The 26,596-nt window shown below is 38.4% G+C and overlaps 1 protein-coding gene across 1 annotated transcript in view; it reads left to right on the forward strand.

Moving 5' to 3' along the window:
* The window catches only part of CFAP47 (cilia and flagella associated protein 47), a 198,066-nt gene that overhangs the window by 27,219 nt on the left and 144,251 nt on the right, over positions 1-26,596 (forward strand). Inside the window, exons 15-23 of the mRNA XM_081326237.1 lie at positions 609-853; positions 1,879-2,009; positions 6,434-6,556; positions 6,696-6,827; positions 7,596-7,673; positions 8,359-8,497; positions 9,924-10,018; positions 18,210-18,378; positions 22,577-22,677. Coding sequence (XP_081182363.1) covers positions 609-853; positions 1,879-2,009; positions 6,434-6,556; positions 6,696-6,827; positions 7,596-7,673; positions 8,359-8,497; positions 9,924-10,018; positions 18,210-18,378; positions 22,577-22,677 — 1,213 coding nt within the window. The remainder of the gene's footprint in view (positions 1-608; positions 854-1,878; positions 2,010-6,433; positions 6,557-6,695; positions 6,828-7,595; positions 7,674-8,358; positions 8,498-9,923; positions 10,019-18,209; positions 18,379-22,576; positions 22,678-26,596) is intronic.

Consider the following 26,596-nt stretch of genomic DNA (forward strand, 5'->3'; position numbering starts at 1 on the left):
CTGCCAAAAGCCACACTCCAAAGAAATGCAGTCAAGACAAGAAATGAATTTATATTAATTTAATAGGCTATTTTAACTACTAATTTAAAATAATTGCCTTTAAAATAAGATACTCCACTTTCAAAATTAATTGCCATCTACATAAACTAACCATTCTTTTGGGGAAAACACACACATATAACCAGAAATACCCATCGATTTTCCTTTCTACTTCTAGCAAAAATAATTACAAGACAAGGGAGAAGTGGGGTAAGAGAGGGAGGAAACTGCAATGGGAAAGGAAAAGAAAAGAAGATTGGATCTGATTTGGCTAGAAATGTGATGAAGCAAAGAGACTGCTGAGTAAGGAAAGAACTTTGCCCTGTGACTACGTGGATCTTCTATTGGGTTTCTTTGGCAACATAGGAAATTGATTTATCTTCTTTCAAAGGTTTTTTTTTCTTTTTACAGTCCAGCCTGCAGCCCTGGGATTTTCCAATGGTCTTATCCTAATTAGCACTTTTCCCCTCAGCTCAGTCAGCTACAGCTAGGAGCTGCTAAACTATATTATTGCATATATGATACTTAAATGAAGCATCTGATGAAGAATTTTTTTGTGTGTGTTACAGGTCTTTCACGTATTCAATAAACCAACACCATGTTGGACACGTTTTAGTGATAGCAAAAATTGTGCCAGTTGCCTTGGAGCTATCTACGAGGGAATTGACTTTAAATCCTGCTTTTAGCTTTCTAGCAAAAACTGGATTTAGAACAACAGTCACTCTATATAATCGAAAAAACTACCCTGCACATTTTACTTGGAAGCCTGTCAGCACGGATAACGGAATGGGATTTTCCATCTGTCCAGAAAAGGGTGATGCATAATATGCTTTTTTCCCCAATCAAAGAGCAATTTTCAATCAAATATGTAATGAGAGAATATTAACTTAAACCTGAGGGGACAAATCACATATAGCTAGCTTTTCTTGAAAGCACACTGCATGGTAATAATTTTGTTGTTCAAAATATTTATAGTTATCCAAGGTTGGTTATGTTTCATCACTTTCTTAGCCAGCCTAGCTGCTATGCATGGTCCATGATTATTGCAATCTAGTCTCTTAAATTATGATGAGAGATAGTGATTTGGGGTCCAAATTCATTTTAAAACCCTTTTGGAGAAGAATTGATCCCTGGTTTTCCAACACTTATATTATTGATGCTGTGCTAGCTAATAGCAGTTCTATTGCACAGTTTATATCAAAACTAAGAGTTACTGAAGTTATTCACTTATTGAAAGTATCAATAGATTAAACTTTTTTGTGTAATATCAATATTTATTAATAATGTTTCCATGTGTTGGACTGATAAAAAATATGGAGAATTGTAAATGAAGACGAAGAATGGCTTATAAAATGATATAAAAGAACCACCCTAATTTGGATACATGATTTTGTGTTCTTGTCTTGTAACGTTTATTTGTCTAATTGTATATTATGTCAATGATTATCAATCATGTTTTCATAAATATATTCTTCCCGTTTACGTATGCTGAAATATAAGTAGGAAAAGGAAATCATTGTTTTTCAGTACTCACCTGAATTAAAATTATATCTTCGATATGGCAGGGTTTTTTTAGGGATGGCATGGAAATAGGAAATAGCACATACTGGCTGCAAACAAACCTACGCTAGATAATTATTTGAAATTCAGTAAATTAATTTTGGGATATTCCAGATTAATTAAAAATACAACTGTAATTAATATGGAGAACTTTATCAAGTAATTCTGTGAAATGACTGAATATTGCAATACATTAAAATTAGTTTTCAAATTACTATTCATCTTTCATAATAGTTATATTTTTAACAGCTGTAATGTTTTCTCTCCTTTTATATTTAGGTATAGTAGAAGCAAGTAAAGATCTAGAATGTGAAGTTGTTTGGCATCCAAGTTTCTCCTCTTCAACAACTGGAGAATTCGATTTGTGTGTGCATGAAGGAAAAACACTTAGATTAAAATGTTTTGCAAAGGTATTAGTATATTTTTTGCCTACATAGTTAGCATTTCTTTTATTTGTAATAATGATGCCTATGTGTGTTAATATGTATAATTCTAAAGAAATAAACAATGCCAGTACATTAAGTTAATGTGAAAGAAACATTCTCTCTTCACTAAATTCAAAGCTATCAGGAGAAACGTTTGCCACAGTGGTACTTATAAGTACCAATAGTCTTCAACTTAACAATCATTCATATAATGACCTCACCTTAAAGTTATGACCATTGCATCATCCCTGGAGACACAAGATTGTAATTTGGCCACTTGGCAGCTAACTTGCATTTAAGACCAGTTGTAGCATCTTGTGGTTGCATAATTGTGATTTGCAATATTCCCAGCCATTTTCTGTTAGGCTGCAAAAACTATATTGTGATTCTTCTGAACAGATTTCTTTATTGTTCCTCATCCAAAGACAGAATCTTGCCAAACTAAAGCAGATTACCAGTCACATAAAGCATATACTCTGGGAACTATTAGGGAGGAGCTGGCTTTACCTTCTTTGTCTCACATAAACCGTCTGAACTAAGTTGTCTGAAATGCACTCCTTTCTCCTGGGAATCCAGACTACATGTCATCAAAATTTCCAACAAACGGTCAGTTGGGAAAGTCTAAATTTGCTTAGCAACCACGACATTCAGTTAAAAACTGCAGTAAAAATGGTCATAAAATTGGGTTAGGTCACATGATGACTTGTTTAATGTTCACACCACTTAGCAACTAAAATTCCAATCCCAACTGTGATTCCAATTTACAATCACAGTTGGGATTGGAATTTCATTTGCTAAGCAATGTGACCATTAAATAAGTCATCATGTGACCTAACCCAATTTTATGACCATTTTTACTGCAGTTTTTAATCACCTGTATACTAGGATAGAGATAAGTAATATTATTGTGGCAATCTCTGAAAGAGGTGCTTTGCAATAATCAGAGTACAAATGTACTACTCTTTAAATAATTACAATAACTATCATTTTCCAGGTGTACATCAATGCTTAGTAAGTTGCTATATATGCACATTCATGCATAGCCAGTTTATTTAATTTCACTAGCAACAAAATAATGCTGCCTCAATAGTAGTAACTGTATGAGGGATCTCACAGTAATAATCAAATTTATCATGTTTAAGTGATTGTCCACTAGATCCATTTCACAGTAGTAACTGAAAGGTATCTAGTGGACAATCACTTACAGTAAATAAGTTATTACAGTTATTACAGCAAATATTAACAGAGGGATGGAATCAAGATCACATAAAGTGTTGTACCACTTTATAATGCCTTGGTAAGACCACACTTGGAATACTGCATCCAGTTTTGGTTGCCACAGTATAAAAAAGATGTTGAGACTCTAGAAAGAGTACAGAGAAGAGCAACAAAAATAATTAAGGGACTGAAGGCTAAAACATATAAAGAACAATTGCTGGAATTGGGTATGTCTAGTTTAATGAAAAAAAGGACCCGGGGTGACCTAATAGCGGTGTTCCAATATCTCAGGGACTGCCACAAAGAACAGGGACTCAAGCTATTTTTCAAAGCATCAGAAGGCAGGACAAGAAACAATGGATGGAGACTAATCAAGGAGAGAACCAATCAAGAACTAAGAAGAAATGTCCTGACAGTTAGAACAATTAATCAGTGGAACGACTTGCCTCCAGAAGTTGTGAATGCTCCAACACTAAGAGTTCTTAAAGAAGAGATTGGATAACCATTTGTCTGAAATGATATAGGATTTCCTGCTTGAGCAGTGGGTTGGACTTTATTCCTGCTGGCTCAGGAATTCTGGGAATTGAAGTCCACGAGTCATAAAAGAGCCAAGGTTGCCTATCCCTGGACTAGAAGATCTCCAAGGTCCCTTCCAACTCTGCTATTCTGTTAATGCTGAGCCACTTACAAACAGTCAGAAATACTTTCCAAAGCAGCTGCCTGAGGCTGGATAAAATATTAACTCTTGTTCCATTTTTTTTGTCCAACATTTTTATTTGCCCACCAGTGAATTTTGGGCAGCAATCAATTGCATCTGCTTATTTCAGCTGTCTTACATTTTCCCCCAGCAAATGAGTTACAGTTAGGGTTATCAATTAATGGTTGACAGTTACCTCTATGAATATGTTATGACAAATAACATATTGTTTAATCTGCTGTAATCACAATAACATCACACCAATCAATAATATTCATGGCAGCCAAACATTTTTTGGATATGAGATTTTAACACTAGTGGTGGGCAAATAAAGATTAAGATGTCTGTTCAAATGCTTAAAAGAGATGCTTAATATGAATCCCCACATATTGCTAGGAACTTCTTCCAAAGGATGTTCAAGTTGTAGTAAATAAGGCAAAATCATGGTAAGGATTAAGATAGGCACAGTAGAATCTGATTTTGATAGGATTAGAACTGGTTGATTAGCCCATGGATAAGAAACTATTTTATCAACAAAATTCATAGACTATTACTACTACTACTACTTTAAGGACATTGGCCAGTTCAGTTCTGCTGAATGTGCCTCTTTAGAGAGTTTCATGCCATTAATGGTTTGCTGTCTGGATTTGAATTTGATCTCTCTGATACGAGTGGTAAATTTAAGATACCTGTTAAATAAATACTTTTGGGCTAGAAGCATAGCATTTTCACTAACAGAAATGTAATGCATTCCCCAATTTCTGAGATCAAGTTGTTTCATTTCAGAGGGTGAAATTTCAGACAGCAGCTGAGGTTTTACTGATAGCTGCTGACCTATCATGAGAAAGGTGCAACTGTCCCCATCTGTTTTTATTCTCTCATAATAGCAATAGGTTTGGGCCCACATAATAGAATTGATGTGGACTGTCCAAATAGAATTAGTCATCTTGCAAGACAGAAAGTAAAGAAGTAAGGATAGAAAGGCATTCTGTTATATTTATCATTTCAGCTCTTGCTTTGTAATACAGATACGTATTCAGTCCTTTTTCACACTGACAATTTTAGTTTCTAAAATGATTTGTAGAAATATTTCACATTTTGATGGTAATATGGAAACCCCTAGTTTCATTGGATTTTCTCTAATATACTGTACAGTATATAGCTTGACACTGGTTAGCTTTTTTTCTAAACAGCATACTTTTCCCCCCTGCTTATTCTACTTATCCATCTGCAAACTAAGAATCAAGTTCTTTCATGGACTTTTCCTTCTAAAAATAAACACGGATAGCAGTGTTCCAATATCTCAGGGATTGCCACAAAGAAGAGGGAGTCAAGCTATTCTCCAAAGCACCTGAAGGCAGGACAAGAAGCAACGGATGTAAACTGACCAAAGAGAGAAGCAACCTAGAACTAAGGAGAAATTTCCTGACAGTTAGAACAATTAACCAGTGGAACAACCTGGACAGCCATTTCCTGCCTGAGCAGGGGGTTGGACTAGAAGACCTCCAAAGTCCCTTCCAACTCTATTATTATTATCCTTAAAGGAATAAAATTCCAAAGAAAAGAAGAAAACAACAACAATCTACTCTTTCTGGTTATTATGTATGTGTGTGTGTGTGTGTGTGTGTATGTATGTATGTATGTATGTTTCACATTTCTTAACTGCCTATCTTCCTTGGAAATGATGGCAAATTAGAAACACAAGTCTATCTTAAAAGATCCTCACTACTGAGTGCTCCATTACCCAAATAACCCAGCTTCCCACAAGAAGAATTGTGTAAGAACATTATTCAGAAAGGCACAAGCATACTCTAGCAACCCAATACATCAGAAAAAGGAAACAGACTAGCTATGTAATAGCTTCCAGCAAAATGGATACCCAAATACTCAACCCACTACAATCGATCCAACACTATTTATTCATGTTGCCTTTTCATTCTTTTGAAGCATGATATCTGAGGGATAGTGCAGTATATAGCATCTCAAAAGAATGAGACATATTGCTTGATTGTTTTTTAAAAAAAACACACAATTGTTTCAAGCATTTGATTCATAACGTTGCTGAATTCAATGCCAAAAAGCTTTTAAAAAGCTGTAGAAAAGTTTATGGCTTTATTTTTGTTAGTTGACACCTGGATTGTTTACGTTTTGCCAGTTTGCCATCCAGTAAAATGAGTGATTCGTCAATGGCTTTGTCCCTGTTGGTGGTTCTGCATTAGAGGTAAAAATGTATTAATAGAAATGAAAATGTTTAATATTGATTTGCTAGCAATGATTAAATATATTTTTAAGGATGCTAGGATGTGTTTAATGGGTTTATATATTTATAATGCAATTAAGATATGCTTCTGTTTTTATTATAATTTTAATTTCTCAAAAAGAAAACAAAATTTTATGTTGTTTCCGTGGTGTACTCACATTATTGTGAAGTGAAAGAAAAATTGCAGAAAAATAGACATTTGATACATATTTTTTTCTTTTTTCACAATATTAGCTTGGCTCTACCAGTGTTAAGTTTAAGGAGCAAAGGATTACCTTTAATAATGCTCCTCTCCATTTAACCACTTGCAGAACAGCTATTCTTCAAAATTTGGGACATAACCATGCGTATTTCCAGGTAAGGTATATTCACAATGATATTGGGGTGTGTATAATGTAGCTTTACCATGGATATTCCGGCATGTTTGGTGATGAAATACTTCTAAGATAGTGGGGGAAAAGGACATTTATAATACTATACTTGCTTTTATTGACAGGTCCTTGATGTCAATCCAGTTCCTGGAATGATTATAACTCCTTTTCAGGGTGTAATTCCTGTGGGAGGCCGTACTGAAATTAAAATTTATTTCAGACCCAATGCATTAATGAAATTTGACAGCAGAGTAGAGGTATTTGAATTGTTCAAAAGCTTTTATTAACTTGGATAATAAATATTGTTTTCAAAATATATGCATATTTTAATGTTTTATTCTGTGAAAGTTGTGATTAACCACGTTTAGTTGAATTTCTGTAACAATATAAAATGTATATTCTGTTTGCTGAAGGGATAAAGCAGCAGCAGACATAGTGGTTGATTTTTGCTTTTGTGAGATTCAACTGAAACTTCTCACACTACAGTGGTATCTCAGTATTCAACTGCTTCAAAACTTGTTGAATTTGGTACTCAACGCATTTTGATGAGAAAATGTCTTGATACTCGTGGATTCTTTGGTATTTGGCACATTGTAAAAAGGAAGAGGGGGACGGCCACAGAGGGTGGGCAGGAAGTTGGCCATGCTGGGAAGGTTGCTGCAAAAGGAAGAGGGGGAAGGCCACAGAGGTTGGCAAGAAGTCGGCCATGTTGGGAAGGTCACTGACATAGGAAAAGGGACTGGCAGAAAGTTTTTCCTGGCTAAGAGGGTCACGAGGTAAGTCACTTGGTTTATTTGGCATTCGTAGTTTTTAGTATTCATTGTGCCTTCCAGAACCAATTAATGTCGAATACTGAGATACCATTGTACTTAGAAGCAAGGACCTGAACACAGAAAGGAAATTGAATACTACAAAGTTGACAATGAAGAATCTTAGCAGGAAATGCAAAGAATAGGTAAATAAAGAAGAAATGAAACTGAAAATGAGAAATTAGGAAATCACTGTTTTTCCCTCTCATTATTTAGGTAGCAATACGCAATGCAAAATCTTTGGAACTTAGGATTGGTGGATCTGTAGAGGTTCCTGACATTTATATCAGTGTGGTAAATATGTAACATTTTGTGCATCCTTTAGTTTCTAAGATTTATAGTACTGAATATTGTGCATTTATTCATAGGGAAGTCTCATTCATTTTAATGAAAGGTATGATAAGATTTAAAATGCTCTGTGGTGCTAAAGGTTCTATGTGGGTAGGCATGTCCTCAATCTCAAATATGTTTACCTGAGATAATGTTATTACAGAAATCAATATTTTTGGTCCCTCAAACAATAACACATCCCTTTCATAAAATATAAAAGCAGCAGTTGATAACTCCAAAGACTTAATTATTCACATTCTGTTTTTAGAATGTTTATTAGGTCCTGAGCATGTTTAAGATTGTTTCTTCTTAGCTCATGGCAAACTATTCTTTAAGGTAATTACACATCTTTGTCATGATCTTTATGGTGATGCAAATTCTTTGGAACAGTTTTTGTAATATGCAGGAGAATATATGAGGCACCAGTGTTCAAATTATTAAAGCAGATTTATTGTTTTTTCCATATTGATGTGGCTGTTTCATAAGCTGTCCCTTAATAATGCCACATATTCACAACAATAATATTGTTATATCTCCATATGCATATAGACATCCTATCTCTACAGCTTCTTCAACAGAATTGTTTGTAATTTTGTTTCTTTATCATTACCTTGGTCACTCACATGATTATTTATTGCTTTCTTTAAAGTGCTCTTTTATCTTCCCTGGTGTTTATGTTGATTCTACTCAAGAAATTCCATTTTCTATTGAGAACAAAGGAAAGTCATATGCTAAAGTGACAATAGATTTGTCTGAACATGATGACTTTACTCTACATTTTCAGTCAGGTATTTCTTAATTTAAAATTGTAATTGTCTAGAAAAATCTGCTTAGTTTTTTTTTAAAAGGAAAGGCTGTTATATTTATCTTAAAGTTTAAACTTTTAAAATGAATTAAATATTTTCTATTTAAATACAGACATTTATGTATTTGTTCAGAGAGTTCCATTTAGTAATTCTATTAAAACTTTCTGTGTTAAATGAGAGAAAGATTAGTTGTAAGCCTGCATGTATTCTTTTGATGTTCCTACATCCTACAATAAAGTAATATCAACCTGAAAACTATACAGGATATATATCTGTGTAAAAATATGGCCACCATCTCCAGCACTTTCCTCCAAAAGTGAAAACTGGATAAAAATTATCCAGAATGATTCAGTTTAAGGGGGAGTGGGATGGGATGGGAGGAAGCTAAAACAGATGTGGCTGAGTTAATAGCCACCAGAACTTTGTCCAGTTTATCAGGCACAAACTCTTCACTTTATCGGGAACAAACTCAGTCATGTCCACAGGATTTGCTTCTAAGCTAGCGTCCAATTTAGTGTGAATCTGATCAACTTCCTCCCTTAGATTTCTAGCATATTCCTTACACTGACCTTGTAGATGAACCTCTGAACTATCTCCTTCCAGGAGGGCTTGGGTAATTTAAAACAAGGCTGCTAGACAGCTAGTTATTATATAGACAGTAAGAGCAGAGGTATATTGACATTTGATTGCCATTATCACCAAGAGATAAGCCCTAATAATGGCTCTAACTCACATTAGGTAAAATTTGCTCCAGTTGTTTCTTTAATCAATTCATCTCTCTCAGTTCCTATAAGAGAAGGATAGTTCTGGGATTCCCGAGAAAGGAAAGGCTGCTTGGAGAAAATCTGATTCAGACACCAACTTCCTTTTTAGTGTTTGGGGCTACTGTGGTTTTGGTTGGATCATGTGGCATACCCTCATAAGCAACTCTTAAGTTTGCTTTAGAACTCAACAGGGTCCATCTGTTACTTAGTACATATGACTGATACTCATACTGTATATTGAAGTCTGGTCTCTAATCAGTTTCAGATAATTGTCACGTAATGCATGTGCCAAATGGGTGGCAGCTTATCTTCTTCTCTCAGCTATTCATCAAGAAAGCCACTCCATGTTCACTACATGGGTCATACTGGGAATAAGATGCAAGGGGAGTGTGGGCAATGCTAGGGTCCATGAGTGTGATTGGGAGATCATTGCAACCAGATCTTCTTAAATCTTTGAATGCTAATGCTATCTGCAGACTGTGACAATCTCTTGTTTGTACTATTGGATATAGTTGCTGCCTGCAGATTGCTTGTAGCTTTCTGGATTCACCATGAGCAGGATTTAAATCTATAGAATAGAAATATACTATTATAAAATTGAAAGTACAAATAATTGATAAAATTATTTTTATATTTTCTGATAGATATATATAATACATCAGAGGCCTCTCGAGTATATCGTATGACTATAGAAGCCAATACTATTATGGAATGTTCTCTGAATTTCACACCAAAAGAAGTAAGCTTATGTTTTAGTGAATATTAATCTATTTATATTGTTTTAAAATGTTATATCCCATCTTCCTTGCCCAAGTTCTTTTAGGCTGCCTCATCATAGCGGTGTATGTGTGTGTGTGTACGAGTATGGTAGGGGGAAGGGTGCTCCTGGGAGGGATGAGTGAGAGGATATGCCAAGATTATATATTCCCACTAGAGTTACCCACCATGTAAAGATCATCCCAGCTGCTCAGCTAAAGTAAACAGGCACCTATATTCTATACTGGCCAGCAGCAGTATAGAAAAATACTGGAGTGACAGTTGCAAAGTCATCAATTATTGTATGGGAGAAAGGGAAAGTAAACCATACCTATATTTTTTATCAATAAAACCACATGGATTGAAAATATAAAATGATTAATGATATTACACAACATCTTTAAAGACATTGAAGATGGAACCAAACAAGGAGTGGGAGGCACTGTTTTACAGTGGTTCTCCTCCTACCTCCTGGGCCGCTCGCAGTCGGTGTTGATGGGAGGGCAGAGATCCACCCCGAGATCTCTCGTTTGTGGAGTCCCTCAGGGGTCGGTCCTCTCTCCCCTCCTGTTCAACATCTACATGAAGCCGCTGGGTGAGCTCATTCGTGGTTTCGGGGTGGGGTATCACCAGTACGCTGATGATACCCAACTTTTTCTTTCCACCCCGACCCAACCCAGTGATGCCCTCACCGTGATGTCCCGTTGCCTGGAGGCGGTCCGGGTTTGGATGGGGAGAAACAGGCTTCGTCTCAATCCTGACAAGACTGAGTGGCTGTTCATACCGGCATCTCGGGCTGACCAGCCTTCTCCATCATTAACAATAGGGGATGAGGTATTACCCCCCGTTGATAGGGCTCGCAACTTGGGCGTCCTCCTGGATTCACGGCTCAGTTTGGAAGATCATATAGGAGCCGTGACCAGGGGGACCTTTGCCCAGATTCGCCTGGTGCACCAGTTGCGTCCCTATCCGAACCGAGATGCTCTACGTACAGTCACTCATCCGCTCGTGACCTCCCGGTTAGACTACTGCAATGCCCTCTATATGGGGCTGCCCTTGAGGACCACCCGAAGGCTTCAACTGGTGCAGAATTCAGCCGTGCGAGTTTTGATGGGAGCTTCCCGATACTCCCATGTAACACCTCTTCTCCGTGAGCTACATTGGCTTCCGGTTGCCCTCCGGGTGAGATTCAAGGTGTTGGTGATGACCTATAAAGCCCTAAATGGCTTGGGTCCGGACTATCTAAGGGAACACCTGCTGCCGGCATCATCTTCCCATCGTCCTGTGCGCCCCCACAGGGAGGGCCTTCTCAGGGTACCGCTGGTTAATGAATGCCGGCGGGTTATTCCCAAGGGAAGGGTGTTCTCTGTGGGTGCGCCTGCCCTATGGAACCAACTACCCACGGAACTTAGGACTGCCCCCGACCTTCGCTCATTTCGCCGGGACCTGAAAACATGGCTCTTCGATCTGTTTGGTCCAGACTGTGGGGTTGTTAATTTAACTGGGTTTTAGATTTACTCTTGGGGCTTGAATTTAATTTAATTGTTTTAATTGTTTTTAATTTTTTGTATTCATGGTTTTAACTGCCCTGTAAACTGCCCTGAGTCCTACGGGAATAGGGCGGTATACAAATCCAATAAAATAAAATAAAAATAAGGAAATACAACGAAAGTCTTTTAAAAGATTTCTGAATTTAGGTTCCAAGCTTGAATTGGGCATGCTGAAGAAATCCAGTGGATAGATCATAGCCAATTTAAAGGTTATCAAACAAAAGATAGAAATAGTATATTGAAATACTACATAGTAGAAATATCAACATTTAAGATTCCTTAAAATATATTTCCTGCTTACACAAACCTCTGGTACTAGATGATGAAGTTAGATCAGCATCCTGATCATTACCCAAATCAAAGGGCTACAGGAATCAATGGAATACCTATTGATATACAGCAGTTAAAAGAACAAGGTTGGTCAAGGCTTGGTTAAAATTCCAGCTAAACTATGCCAGCAAATCTGGAGAATGACACAGTGGGCACAGATTGGAAGAGATGAGTCTACATTCCAGTATGTAATAAAGTAGTGTGCAAACTATCGTACATATCCTTAATTTCACAAGCTAGAAAAATAATGGTTAAGATTATCCAATGTAGATTAGAACCCTATATGGAAAAAGAGATGCCGGATGTTAAAACTAGCTTTAGAAAAGGCCGAGGAATGTGAGGCCTAATTGCTGTATAATGGGGAAAGCGAAAAAATAAAATAAAAAAGAAGTTAGTATGTCCATCAATGATTATCAAAAAGTCTTTGATTGTACCAGTAACATCAAGCTGGAATGTGCTCAAAAAAAGGAGAATCTCAGAATATCTCATTGTATTCATGAGAAATTATATACAGATCTGGATTGGCAGAGGAGTGAGACAAGGCTGTATATCTTCTCTTATGTATTCAATTTATGCTGAATATATATATTAAGGGAAGCAGGAGTAGAAGAAGATGAATGTGGTTTTAAAATTGGAAGAAGCAATTTCCATTAGTAACATTGGAGATTTTTCTTGAAGTTACCTGGTACTAATTCACGGTGGTTCCCATTGCTGTTTCCTATTGTCAACGTTTCATAATCATGTAGTTTTGACTTCCCCAACATGGCTCCCTTCAAATGTATTTTATCAGTTTCCATACAGTTTGCACTGCCAATGGGAGCTAACAGTTGATACTTCTGAAAAGTATCAGATTTAGAAAAATTGATATACACAACATTTTTAGATGCAATGAATAAGCCTATATGAACCTCAGTCATGTATGCTTTCTTTTGCTGTCCTGCAACAGGAGGAGGAAAAAGGAAGGATTTTCACTTTAAAATAAATGGTACTTTGTACTGAAGACAACTTTGGAATTATTTGTGATCTGGCAGAACATGATAATAAATAGCTATTTTAACTAGAGTTCTATGGGCTTTGTTGTTGTTGTTAGCTGCGAAGTCGTGTCTGACCCATTGCTACCCTATGGACAACGTTCCTCCAGGCCTTCCTGTCCTCTACCATCTTCTGGAGTCCATTTAAGCTCATGCCTACTGCTTCAGTGACTCCATCCAGCCACCTCATTCTCTGTCGTCCCCTTCTTCTATTGCCCTCAATCTTTCCCAGCATTAGGCTCTTCTCCAGTGAGTCCTTCCTTCTCATTAGGTGGCCAAAGTATTTGAGTTTTAGCTTCAGGATCTGGCCTTCTAAAGAGCAGTCAGGGTTGATCTCCTCTAGGACTGACCGGTTTGATCACCTTGCAGTCCAAAGGACTCGCAGGAGTCTTCTCCAGCACCATAGTTCAAAGGCCTCAATTCTTTGGCGCTCAGCCTTTTTTATGGTCCAGCTTTCACTGCCATACATTGCAACTGGGAAGACCATAGCCTTGACTATATGCACTTTTGTTGACAGGGTGATGTCTCTGCTTTTTAGTGTGCTGTTTAGATTTGCCATGGCTTTCCTCCCCAGGAGCAAACGTCTTTTAATTTCTTGGCTACAGTCCCCATCTGCAGTGATCTTGGACCACAGGAAAATAAAATCTGTCACTACCTCCATTTCTTCCCCATCTATTTGCCAGGAATTGAGAGGGTCGGATGCCATGATCTTGGTTTTCTTAATGTTTAATTTCAACCCAACTTTTGCACTCTTATGTTCTTTTATCTGATTTGTTTGTTCATTCTTTATCGTTGTTTTCTGAGAGTTTTTTAATGGTAAGTTTAGGTTGAAGATGTGCTCATTTATGTCATCAAAGTTGTTTTTAATCTCAGCATGGTTTGTAACAATTGTCATTTGAATCTGTCGCAGCATTGCATGCACTTCCTCCTGGAAAGTATTTGCCTTGTCTTGGAGTGTTGCTCTTGCAGATCTCTGATGTTCCAGGTTGGGGCCTTCAGAAGAGAATATTAGGTGTGATTTCCTGTCACTTAGATAGGTATGCAACATCTATTTTGTCTCCCCCCCCTCCATATAGTCTTTCACCGGTACCATAGTCTCTATGATTAGCCTCATCAAACCATCCAATCTTAAAATCCAAACAACCAAATCTTATATAGTTCTTACCTTTATATATGGTTTTTGTAATCCAGTGCATTTCCAATTGTCAAAGTACCATTGAAAGCAGTGTTTTATAATAGTTCTTCTCTTCAGTGGTTTTAAGATTATCATCCAGCCAAAATTGCAGCTCAGAATGTTTAGCCACCTAACAGCTTTCCAGTAAATTCCCCCCTAGAAGATTAGCCAAAAGTTGAGGTTTTTCTTTCTCTGTAAATAATTCTTGAGCTTAGAAATCACAGTTTAGTAAGTATAATCCCAGAAGGTCAACAGTTTTTAAAACAAATGTGGTTTTCACTCTGTAGTAGATGGCCCAGTATATTTTCTTTCCTCTGTTCCCAGCTGTTTTTTATCTGGCTAAAAGTCTCTTGAGTTTTTCTCTATTTCTGGGTGTCTTGCCAATTTCTGAGACAATGCAGCTGTAGTTTTATGCTCTAATCCTTCACTAGATGTCAGTAGCTATTCATTTTCCAACTTTTAAGACAGATAATTATTTTCTTATAATTTCATCAATACTCTTTCAGATATGGAATCTTTAACAATTTTCATAATTTTCAGATTTATCCAGACTGTAGTATTATTAACTTCAATATATTTCTGTCCCCCAGAAACATTAATTCGCTGCTTTTGTCTATGGAAGGGTGGGGATGTAGTTCCCCTCCCTTCTCACTTTTGGAAGATTTTTTGCTTCTTGGGGATCTTTTCCAGGAAATCAGTTACAAAATAGGAGGGAGAAGATCGATATTCTCACCCAATTCCAAGTACGCTGTTCACAATTGTTCTGGTTAGTGCTTTTGGACTTAGGGTGCCGGTAGCTTGGGCTAATCAGCGAGATGTGGATAGCCTTTCTCCTGTCGGGTTGGAGGGTTTCCCCCAGATCAAACAGAACAAACGCCATTGTTACGCAATCAGCGGGGGAATTCTCCTTCGTTGCCTCTCCAGGGCGACCCATTTAGGGTCCCCTGGCAGGGCGAAACCAGCCGTGGGGTGCGGAGCCCCGCAATCCCTTGGCTGCGGTGCTACAATGCAAGACTGGAAGTCTCAGAGTTGTGGAATTATTGTTTCTTAGAAAATACATTGTATTCTTGCCATTTTTTAAAAAGTTAGAATCAATTATAACAGCAGCCTTTTAGAGCAATCACCTATGAATTTTCTCAGTCATTTTTCATTCTTAAGGAAGACTGTCTTGTTTCCTCTCCCCTCTTTTCTCATTCTTTGATGGATATTCCTAAATGAGAACTGATTTTTCTAGGATGATAGAAATAACTCTATCTGATTTTATTTTGCCAGTAGTAACAGTTCTCAAGGTATTAATAAAAGCTGAAGTGGATAGATAACTTGAGGTGTGAGGTCACTTCACCTCCCTCCCTGCTGCCACCATTTTTCTCAATGCCTCATTCTAATGATCCTCAGGAAGATGAATTTTGGTTATGGTGGTGGAGATCTGAAGCACTAACTTTCATCATGAGTAAAATAAGCAAGTCTGAGAATTATTATTTGTTACATTAATCAGTTAATTGCTAGCTGGTTAGAATAATGCAGCCCTTCATATCCTCCTGACCTATTGCCCTTCTGGTTGGGCATTCAATCAGGGGGTGATGGTATATAGTTAATCTCAGAACGAAAGTGGCTAGTGTTGGGATGGTGATGACTAATAACTCTCGTGGTTCTTGTGTGAGGGTTAGATTGAGCAAGATCTGTAATGAAGAGCCTTGAATCTGCTTTGTTTGACATTGTTGTGATTCAGGGTCAGCCTGTGGGTTCGGCAGTTGGGTCGGACGATTCAGAGGAGGAGGAGGGGGGTGTTGGAGACCTTGCTGAGGATAGTATTGAGGCTCCGCAGAGCCCTCAGCCAGGCCCCTCCCATCTGGTCACGACGCAGACCCAGCTGTGTGAGCCTGACAGCGTGGATGAAGATGACCCACAGCTGGCCCTGTTCAAGGACGCCCGACGCAGGAGGCAGTCAATCAGGAGTAAACAGAGGAAGGCAATGGGGCACCTCGGAAGGAGGCAGAGAGAAGCCACGCCCTGAACTGTTTAAAAGGGGAATGTGTGGGAAGGCTGGTTTGCTGAAGACAACCGTTTGAATAGCTCCTGTTTCATGGCTCGTGTTTGCTCTCTTTGCTCTGTTTGCTTTGTTTTATGTTAATAAATTTGGCAGGCTTAGTTCCAGCCTCTTGCCGTTTGTAAAGGGGTTTTGCTTTAAGGAATGGTTTATTTACAGCTAAAGTGCAATCTGTAACTTTTAACTAGAAATGCAAGTATAGTTATAATATATCATTATTTAAACTACCTGCTGAAGATAGATAATCCCATTAAAGAAAAAAAAAGGTGCATGCAGCTCTTATTTTCTTAATGGTGTTATTTAAATCTGCACTGATATTTTAGTTCTTCACTCTTAGCAAAAGCACATTTAACTAAAATAGCTGCACATCTTACATTCCATTTTCTAAGTGTTATTTTTTTATCCTTTTTTGCTTTAGGTAAAGATTCTCCAATAGTGATTTGTTTAGATTCTATTATTTATACAATTTGATTTTAATATGACTTGAACTTTCAAGTCATTATAGTCTTAGACACTTAAAAGATGATTGGGTGCTCACTCATAATTATCCCAGCAAATGGTTTTGATTTTCTTCCTATCATTATTGTACATCAAACCCACTATAGGCCGTTTGGACATTTGTTATAATTGAAACAAATAATTCTGGTAATTAATGAATCATTGGGGAGAGAGAGTGAGAGAGGGCTGTTTTTTTCAAAAAGAAAAATTAAATTTCTTTTATTGGTGAGTGCAGTAATGGGGCACTGTTTAGTTTTTTTTCTATTTTTGGCTGATAAAATATTTTTATGTGTGAAGCATCTATTTTTTCTCCTTTTAAATTTGATTGTTTATGTCAAATGAGTCTGCTTTAATTTTTATGCAAATTATCCCTGGAGATAAATAGAATGTTTTCCTATACAGTAGCTTTTGACATTTTGCTAAGCCAGATTTCTTGTTTCATTATCTCAGTTCTACTATTGCTTTGAACTGGTTTCACTCCACCTTGTTTTTTGTAGAAAACAGTTCTAAGAAAATTGTCCCTGTAAAACTCCATGTTCAACCATGTTCAAAATGCTATATCTGCCATATTAGGATGCATATTCATCTATATAAAGATAAATTGTCTGAAGCTGTAGGTTTGGTATCATCAGTGTACAAATAAATTCAATACACAACAAATAATTAGTACAACATAACACCACAGTACCACTGATATTTAACCTGTACTTCTTTATTGGCCCTGCTATTACTATTTGTAACTCGCTTCTGGAAGCAGGGATAGGTGGAAGACAATGAACAAATTGCAACTGAATGCAGATAGGTTGTCCTTCTTTAATATAAGAGCAGTGTTATATTTTCAATATACTCAGTCAGATGCTATTGTTAAAAAACAGAGGTTAGGAATGTGGTGTTTCAGCTGCATTTGATGCATTGTCTTCTTTCCTCTACTGAGATTCAACCTTGAAACGTTATTTCAGATTCAAAAGAATAAAATTTTAGAAAATTAACTTCTTAAAAAGAATAAAGCCTAAACTTCTAGAAACGCAACAACGGTAAAATGCAACATACTTTCTGAGGGCTGTCCTCAAATATTTGTTTGAAAACTAACACTTTGGGCAGAATGTGGCAGTCCCAGTGGATCTACTTCTTTTGCAATACTTGCTGATAAACTTCCAAGTCCTATTTAAAGTGCTATTAACTTTAACTTCTGAGTGCATAATCTTTTATACTATTCACTTGCTTTTGAGATAATTTTCATAGTACTTCCTCTTAAAATCATCTATATAGATCAGGTTGCAAGAATTTCTTTGAATATTTAGCGGAAGGAAGGCCACAAATTTAGTTTTTCACCAAACAATAGTCCCCCCCTTATTTTTAGAACTGTATTTCCATTTACAATCTTTTTAACCTTAATTTCATTTCTTTATGGAATGACTTTTCTTTCACAGTATTTTGGGAATATGAATTGACTACTGCCTGAATACAACCTTTGTTGGTTTCTGGTATTGAAACATTTGTATTGTTAGCAATAAGAAAATTATAAATTTATATTCATCCTCTAGGTGGCAGCCTATGACTTTACACTTCCAATAAAAATTAATGCTGATGAAGCTCAGTGTTCCACAAATACTTCAAAAAAGTTAAGTTCTGCTAGTTCAGCAAAGCATATGGTTGTTCCTCGACCTCAGTCATTGACTATACCTATTCAAGAATGCAAAGTTCAAGCAACTGGTATGTAAGCCTCAGAGGCAAATATAGATGTGTATATACAGAACATCCTTTAATAATTTTTAAATGTGAAAAAATGGACAAATCAGCTGACAAGAACAGATGTCTAAAATAAAATATTTTTTTAGGAATTTATTTATTCACATTTTTGAATTGCCCATCCCCCTCAGAGAGGGGCTCTGGGTGATGTACAGTAAAATATAAAAATAGTATATAAGAATTTAAAAAATAAAAATAAAAAATAGAATTTAAAAGGAGGCAAGGATGATTGCACCTTGTTAAAAATTAGTTAAAAAGGTGAAGAGAGGGCTCTCAGAGCTCAATCCAACCTGTGTGGTCCTCTTGGCTTCCCAGATGAGGCCACAGAGCCTTGTTTTAACTCTTTTTCAGAAGGCCAGGAGAGTGGCAGGTGCGCCTTACATAGGGTTGAGGGTGACAGCTAAGAAGTCTCTCTTTCTAGACATCACTCGTCAAAATTCTTTAGCTGATGGTATCTGCAACATATCTTCCTTGCCTGACTGGGTGGAATGGGCCAATGTAGTGGGATGAAGATGTTTCCAAAGGTAGCCTGAGCACATACCATGTAGGGCTTTATAGATCACAACCAATATCTTGAATTGGACCCGGAATCAAGCTAGCCAATGTAGTTCTCAGAGCAAAAGTGTTACATGCACCCTTTTGAGGGCATCTAGAATTGTTCCTGTGGCTGCATTCTGCACTAGCTGAAGTTTCTCGATACTTTTCAAGGGCAGTCCCATATGAACCTCATTGCAGTAGTTCAGACAGGAGATAGCCAGGGCCTGAGTGAAAATTTCTATATTATCTAGATACTTTCTGTGTGGATTCAGACTTGAGATGTTCTTGATTACCAGATGAATGATCTGACCTGATAGACAAAAACAAGAGAAGTGTGACCCAGTTGATATTTAGGGGTCTTTTAAGTGATCATTGATTTTTATACAATACTTTCATGGAGCTTAGAGAAGGAATACCTTGTAGTGGTTCTACCTTTACCACTCTAACAGAAGTATTCCTGAGATATCTACTCAGATCTTTTTATTTTCTGTATCATATGCTACTACATTTCACAAGGACCTATGATTGTGTACAGTATAATAAAAATGACATACAGTAATAAATCAATAAACCAAGTAACATACCCTAAATAGTAGTTTTGAAGATCACATGTTCCATAATACAATAAAGCCAATAATGATACAAACATGCTGTGACCAATAATCAACCCCCCCTCCCAACACTCTGTTTTTCCAGCCTTCCTGAAGTTCACAAATACCCTCCTGGTCTGCAGTGGGAGGATGGTCTAGAGCAGGGGCGTCAAACTGCCAGCCCATGGGCCGGATGCGTTGTGGCAAAACTGCACCCACCCCATTGCCGACAATGGAAAAAAAGTCACGATACGTTGCGACATGTCACGTGACGTTGCAAGTTTGATGACCTTGGTCTAAACTAAGCATGGGTGTCAAATTGCTGGCCCACGGGCCAGACGCGTCACGAAGAAACTGTGCCCACCCCATTGCCGGCAATGGGGAAAAAGTTCCGATACGTCGTGCGACGTCACGTGATGTCGCAAGTTTGACATGTCTGGTCTAGAGGGTGGGCATTGTTATCCCAAAGCAGTCATTCCTTTCTGTCTCCTGAATTTATGATGGGAGAGGAACTATTAGTATATTTATTTAGGATGAATACATTAAACAGATAAGACCTCTTTGAAAACAAATGTCCTGTAGCTACTGGAGTACCAAATTTTGTTGAGCTTTGTAAGTCAAAATGAGCATTCATTCCTTTTTTATATATTTATTTATTTTGCATGCTTCTATGCTGCTTTAGACATGAGACTCCATGCAACTTAATGCAAATATATACATAAAACATTAGCAAAATGATCAAATGTATCAATAATAGTAATAGTAAATACAACTAAATATAAATTCAACATAATGCTATTATTGTTCTAAAAACAATGCATCTTTTAATACCAAAGCAGACAGTTTTATCCCACTGCACATAAAACTTCCATTCTTACCTCAGTCCTCAAAGATATACTTAAAAATAAAAATAAAAAAATCAATAAAATATATTACCAAAAAAAAAGATGTACTTTTCTAATATACATCCTGAATATTAGAAGAGAAAGGAATAGTTAGGAAGGAGCAGAATCACTCTGAAATTCTGTAGTGCCCTATAGAGATACAATGAAATCAACCATTGCTGAGAGATCTAAAAAGGTAAAGAGGTACGCATCCATATTCTCACACAGGATCTCATCTTCTGTTTCATGCCTAGGCCTGAATTCTGGATGAAAAACATCCAGATAAACTTCATTCTATAGGGTGGTTTGCAAGTGATTGGACACTGGATGTCTTCTTCATGATGGAGTATATACCATTGCCTCTTTCAGATCAGAGAGCACCATCCTTTTCCACAATGAGGCATTGACCATTTTCCTGATCCATCCATTGCCTCCCCTACCTGCTACCAAGATCTTCAGGATTTTGTAGTTTAGAGCAAATCAATGTACTATAACAGTGGTGGCAAACCTATGGCACGGGTGCCAGAGGCGGCACTCAGAGCCCTCTCTGTGGGCACCCGCGCCATGCCTCGGGTGTGGCAACTGTCCCTCTTCAACCAGCTGCCTGCTAACTTGCTGAGGTCCCACATGGCTGGATGCATCCCAGCATGGCTGGTTTCCTTCCCCGCCACCCCATCCCTCCTTTCTTCGCATGCTCTCCTTTTCCCAGGCACGACCCACTGCATCGCCTCCTCAGCTGTCGGCCGGACATCCAGCTCAGAGGTGACTTCTTTGAACTGCTGGAGATGGGCTGTGGAGCCCCAGAGTGTGCTGGTTGAGGGGCCGGCATGCTGTAGCTACTGACGGACACCGTTGGTCCCCATGCGCTTGCTGGCTTCTGTGTGCAAGGGCCAATGGTGTCAGGCAGCAGCCACCCCAGCCCTTGTCTTGCCCCATGGCAATGGCACCCCCGCCCTGTCTCACCTCACCCCGCAAGACAAGCCTTCTGCCTATTGCCCCACCGGCCAGAGACCCCCTGGATCTTCTCCATCCTTTCCCACCCCCCACAGGTGTCCCTCCCCACGAGCAACATTGAGGTGACCACGCCCACCTTCACCACACCCACCCAATCTGCCATGACCACCACAGCCATGCCCACCCAGTAAGCTACGCCTACCTGGCACCCAGTGATAAATAAGTGGGTTTTGGGTTGCAGTTTGGGCACTCAGTCTCTAAAAGGTTCGCCATCACTGTACTATAACAAAGTAATCAAACATTTTAGCCTGTACCAAAAATATTTGGGCCTCAAAGTCTGAATGGACATAGTGACATTATCAGGAGTATGAGTTCCAAATTTAACAGCCTGCTTTTTGGAGAATTTGTGAGTTGCTCTTTACAACAAAAATAGGTATGGATGCTTTAAATTGGGATTTATTTAATCTTGTTATGATTTTGAGAATCTAAGAACCTTCTTAGAAATATGTATTTAAGTGCATAAAATCAAATACATAAGTATAGACTGCATTACAAGGGAAACCAATTGTACTCAAACATAGTTTTGTTAAAAATACATAACGGTAGTACAGTAATATATATGATTATTAATCCATAAATCAATAACAAAAGAATACCCTTTGTTGGGGCATAATAATTTTAGATATTGAGATTTACAAGTTAGCAAATAATTTTGGAATCTAGATGTCATAAATTACTTTCTTGCCTATATATACATTATTGAATGAAAAGCTAAATTTCAATTATTAGTTGATGAAAATAAAGTTTTAATTTTTCCCCATCCATCTTCCTAAAATCTCTTCATAGACTTTACATAAAGAACACCTACTTGATGTAGGTGCTAACTTAATTTGGCAAACCTATACAGGTCTGGATAGAGCTTCAGTTTTATCTCCCCATCAGGGTACCCTGAAGTTTTCTCTGTATAGTAAGCTGAGAAAAGACAGATCCAGTTTTGTTCATGTACTGAGTGTATTTCTTGCCATTTCAAATCAACCAAACTTTTGAAATCTGGATTCTTTATTGAGTCTTGTTTGATTTGAAGATTTTCCAATTCTAGTCAAAATTACTGATTTTTTCCAGATTTAATCCATGTATAGTTTAATAAATCTATGTTCTTGAAGTTAAAATAATTGTCTATGTTTGTTTTTTCTACAGTGTTACAGCCGCCACTGCATATTTATCCTTTAGAGCTCACCTTTCAACATAGTGTAAAATGTATCAACATGGGTGTTATAAGCGACAGCAGTAATATAAAGGTTGGTACATATTATAGGGAAGTGTGGATACTTCTAATTGTGCCACACTGTTGTTCTGAAATTCTGTTTATGTAGTGTTTTCAAACAAGAATTAATAATTCAAATGCTGGTAATTTTTGCTCACACTATTTCTGTATATTTTCTTTTAGATTCTATATCTGCTTTTGATTTCCTGTATAATGGCAGAATAAAAACATACCACACACAATCATACACAGATGCATATATACACTAAAAATTATAGTGCTTTTTTATATCTAAAATAAATCAAATATATCTTACAGAATATAGAGTACAGGATTAAAAACCAAGAAATCTACTTGCAGTTTTAAAATTGAAACCTAAAGACCTCACTGAAACATAAGACTAAGCTACTAATCAAATTTATAAACCTTAAGTCATGCCTTAGGTTCAGTCCTCTGATGTGGCCAAAGATAGGAGAAAAGTTTTATTACCTTTCTCTCTCTTTTTTTCTATTAAGCACAGTTTAGGATTATTTCAAGTTAATGCTGGATAGCGGTCATTTTTTTCCAGGAAAAATGTGTATTTATTGCATTTACATCTGGTTTTTTTCCCTTGAATAAAATTTTATTTTATTTAGAAAATTAAGGTAAAATAAAAACTCAAAGAAGACAGAGAAAGAGAGAGAAAGAAATGTTATAAAAACAAACAAGGATGGACAAAATATTAGATAGGAAATAAAAAATGTACATTAAAAAAGACAAAAGTTTTTTTAAAAAGGCAAAGTAGTTAACGGGAACAAATGGCAAAGTTAAAATTCAGAGGCATCTGTTAACAATCTGTTATTGTATTTAACTTGTAGAAAGTCTGCAGCCGCTTCTTAACTATCATAAATCATTGCAGTCATTGTCTCTGATCTGTCTGGGATCAAAGATCCTTATTTGATTTTTAATAATAAAATTTTTCCTTAAGATTTTGGTTGAGAACTTTTCCAACAATTGTATCTTTTCTCTCTAAATCATAAACCTCTGTTGTTGATCCATTTTCTCAAAAAAGTCCAATTGAAATTATTTTCCCGTTTAGATATAGTAAGTCCATTCCCCAGTGACCATCAATCTTCTTTAGAAAGTCCAGTTCATCACTCAATTCTGTTAACTCCAATTCTAGAATAGAATAATAAATTTATTGTCACTGAATGTACACCAATTGGCATACATTAAAATGAAATTTTGTTGCATACAGCTCTCAAAGGGTCACCACCTCCTACATAAATATGACAAAAATAAATAAATACAGAATTATGCAAATACCTACGTATATTATATGACACAGAGAAACAACAGTCTAGTTTGGGTTATGTATACATGTGCATGGTGAGAAAAACGAATCTTGCGAGTTTATCAGACAAGATGGCATAGGGAACAGAGCTATTACAGAATCAGGTAGCCCTGCTAGAAACAGTTTGAAACCTCTTCCCAGTTGGGAGCAACAGAAACAGACCATGAATTGCGTATGTGGGATCTCTAACAATGCTTTCAGCTCTAAGCACATAGCGCTTATAAGCAGCATCCTGAATACCAGGAAGTGAGCTTCCTATGATCTCAGCTGTTCTTACCATTATTGGTATGGACTTTCTATCTCCTGCCCCCAAACCAGACAGTGATGCAGTTTGTTAAAATGCTCTCAATCTTGCCTCTGTAAAAAGTGGCCAGGACAGAAGAAGAAAGATGTGCTCTCCTCATCCGACGCAGGAAATGCAGATGCTGATTTGCATGCTTCACTAAGGATGACATGTGGAGAGACCAATTCATATTGTTAGTTATCTGCACCCCCAGATACTTAATACTGTTGACCACCTTTACAGCTGCATTTTTGATACTGAGTGGAGTGTGACTATGCCAGCTCTTTCTAAAATCTACAATGATCTCCTTTGTTTTATCAACATTTAGAACCAGGTTACTTTTATATTCACCTCTTCCCTATAAGCATCTTCATTGTCATCCCAGATAAGACTCACCACTGCCGTGTCATCTGCATACTTCGCAATATGTTTCATAGCAGATTTGGCACACCAGTCGTGGGTCATCAAGGGACACAGCCCTGTGGAAAACCTGTACTCAAGGAGATGGAATTGGAAACTTTCTTTCCAACTCAGAAAACCTGGGACCTACCAATAAGGAAATCAAGTGTCTGTAGAATCTGTAGAAGCCATATCCCTTTCAGCCTTCTCCAGCAAACCTACAGTTTCCAGACCAAGCTTCTTCTTTAAATCTGCCAACAGCAGTTTAGATTCCAATCCATTCACTTGTGAGCTTGGTTGGGCTATATTTATTAATTTTATTTATTAATTTAATTTGTATACCGCCCTTCTCCCTAGGGACTCAGGGCGGTGAACAGGGCAATACATAAAAACTAGATACAAAAATTAAAATTATTAAAACATGATTAAACAATGCCCATAAATTAATACAAATTTAAAATTAAAGTCATTTCCCACCCCGTCCCATCAGGCCAGGCCAGCTTGTTTAAAGAGGTAAGTTTTAAGATCGCGCCGGAAGGAGCGGAGATCGGGCGCCATCCGGAGCTCAACCGGAAGATGGTTCCATAAATCCGGTGCACCCACAGAGAACGCTCTCCCCCTGGGGGCCACCAGTCGGCATTCTTTGACCGGTGGCACCCTGAGGAGGCCCTCTCTGTGGGAGCGTACTGGGCGGAGGGAAGTTGACGCCGGCTGCAGGTGCTCCCCAAGGTATTCTGGACCCATGCCATGAAGGGCTTTGTAGGTCATTACCAACACCTTGAACCTCACCCAGAAGACAACCGGTAACCAATGCAGCTCGCGGAGTAAAGGTGTAACATGGGAGTATCGGGAGACTCCCAGTACAACTCTCGCGGCTGCATTCTGTACCAGTTGGAGCCTCCGAGTGGTCTTCAAGGGTAGCCCCATGTAGAGAGCGTTGCAGTAATCAAGACGAGAGGTCACGAGCGCATGAGTGACCGTACGCAAGGCATCCCGGTCTAGATAGGGCCGCAACTGGCACACCAGGCGAACCTGGGCGAAGGCCCCCCTAGTCACAGCTACAATATGGTCTTCTAAGGAGAGTTGTGAATCTAGGAGGACTCCCAAGTTGCGAGCCCTATCTACAGGAGATAATGACTCACCCCCCCATAATGAGGGGTGGGATATCCTGAATATCCCGAGATGCCGGTACGCACAGCCACTCAGTCTTGTCAGGGTTGAGTCGAAGCCTGTTCCTCCCCATCCAGACCCGGACCGCCTCCAGGCACCGGGACATCACGTCGAGGGCATCACTGGGGTGGTTTGGGGTCGAAATGAAAAGTTGGGTATATCAGCATACTGATGATACCCAACTCCAAAACCACGAATGATCTCACCCAGCGGTTTCATGTAGATGTTGAACAGGAGAGGCGAGAGGACCGACCCCTGAGGGACTCCACAAGCGAGAGGCCTCGCGGTCGACCTCTGCCCCCCTGCCAACACCGACTGTGAGCGTCCCAGGAGATAGGAGGAGAACCACTGAAGAACCGTGCCTCCCACTCCCAATCCCCTGAGACGCCGCAGCAGGATACCATGGTCGATGGTATCGAAAGCCGCTGAGAGGTCTAATAGGACTAGAACAGAGGAATATCCCCTGTCCCGGGCCCTCCAGAGATCATTCACCAGCGCGACCAATGCCGTCTCCATGCTGTACCTGGGCCTGAAGCCCGATTGGTACGGGTCTAGATAATCCGCTTCATCCAGGACCAGAGGGAGCTGATGCGCCACCACACTCTCAACAACCTTCGCAAGAAAGCGAAGGTTGGAGACCGGACGAAAGTTATTCAAAACAGCCGGGTCCAAGGCAGGCTTCTTGAGGAGAGGTCTCACCACCGCCTCTTTCAAGGCGGCGGGAAAACTACCCTCACTCAGAGAGGCAGATATAACCGCCTGGAACCA

The sequence above is a fragment of the Vipera berus genome (assembly GCF_964194415.1).
Source record: "Vipera berus genome assembly, chromosome: 4".
Classification (NCBI taxonomy): domain Eukaryota; kingdom Metazoa; phylum Chordata; class Lepidosauria; order Squamata; family Viperidae; genus Vipera; species Vipera berus.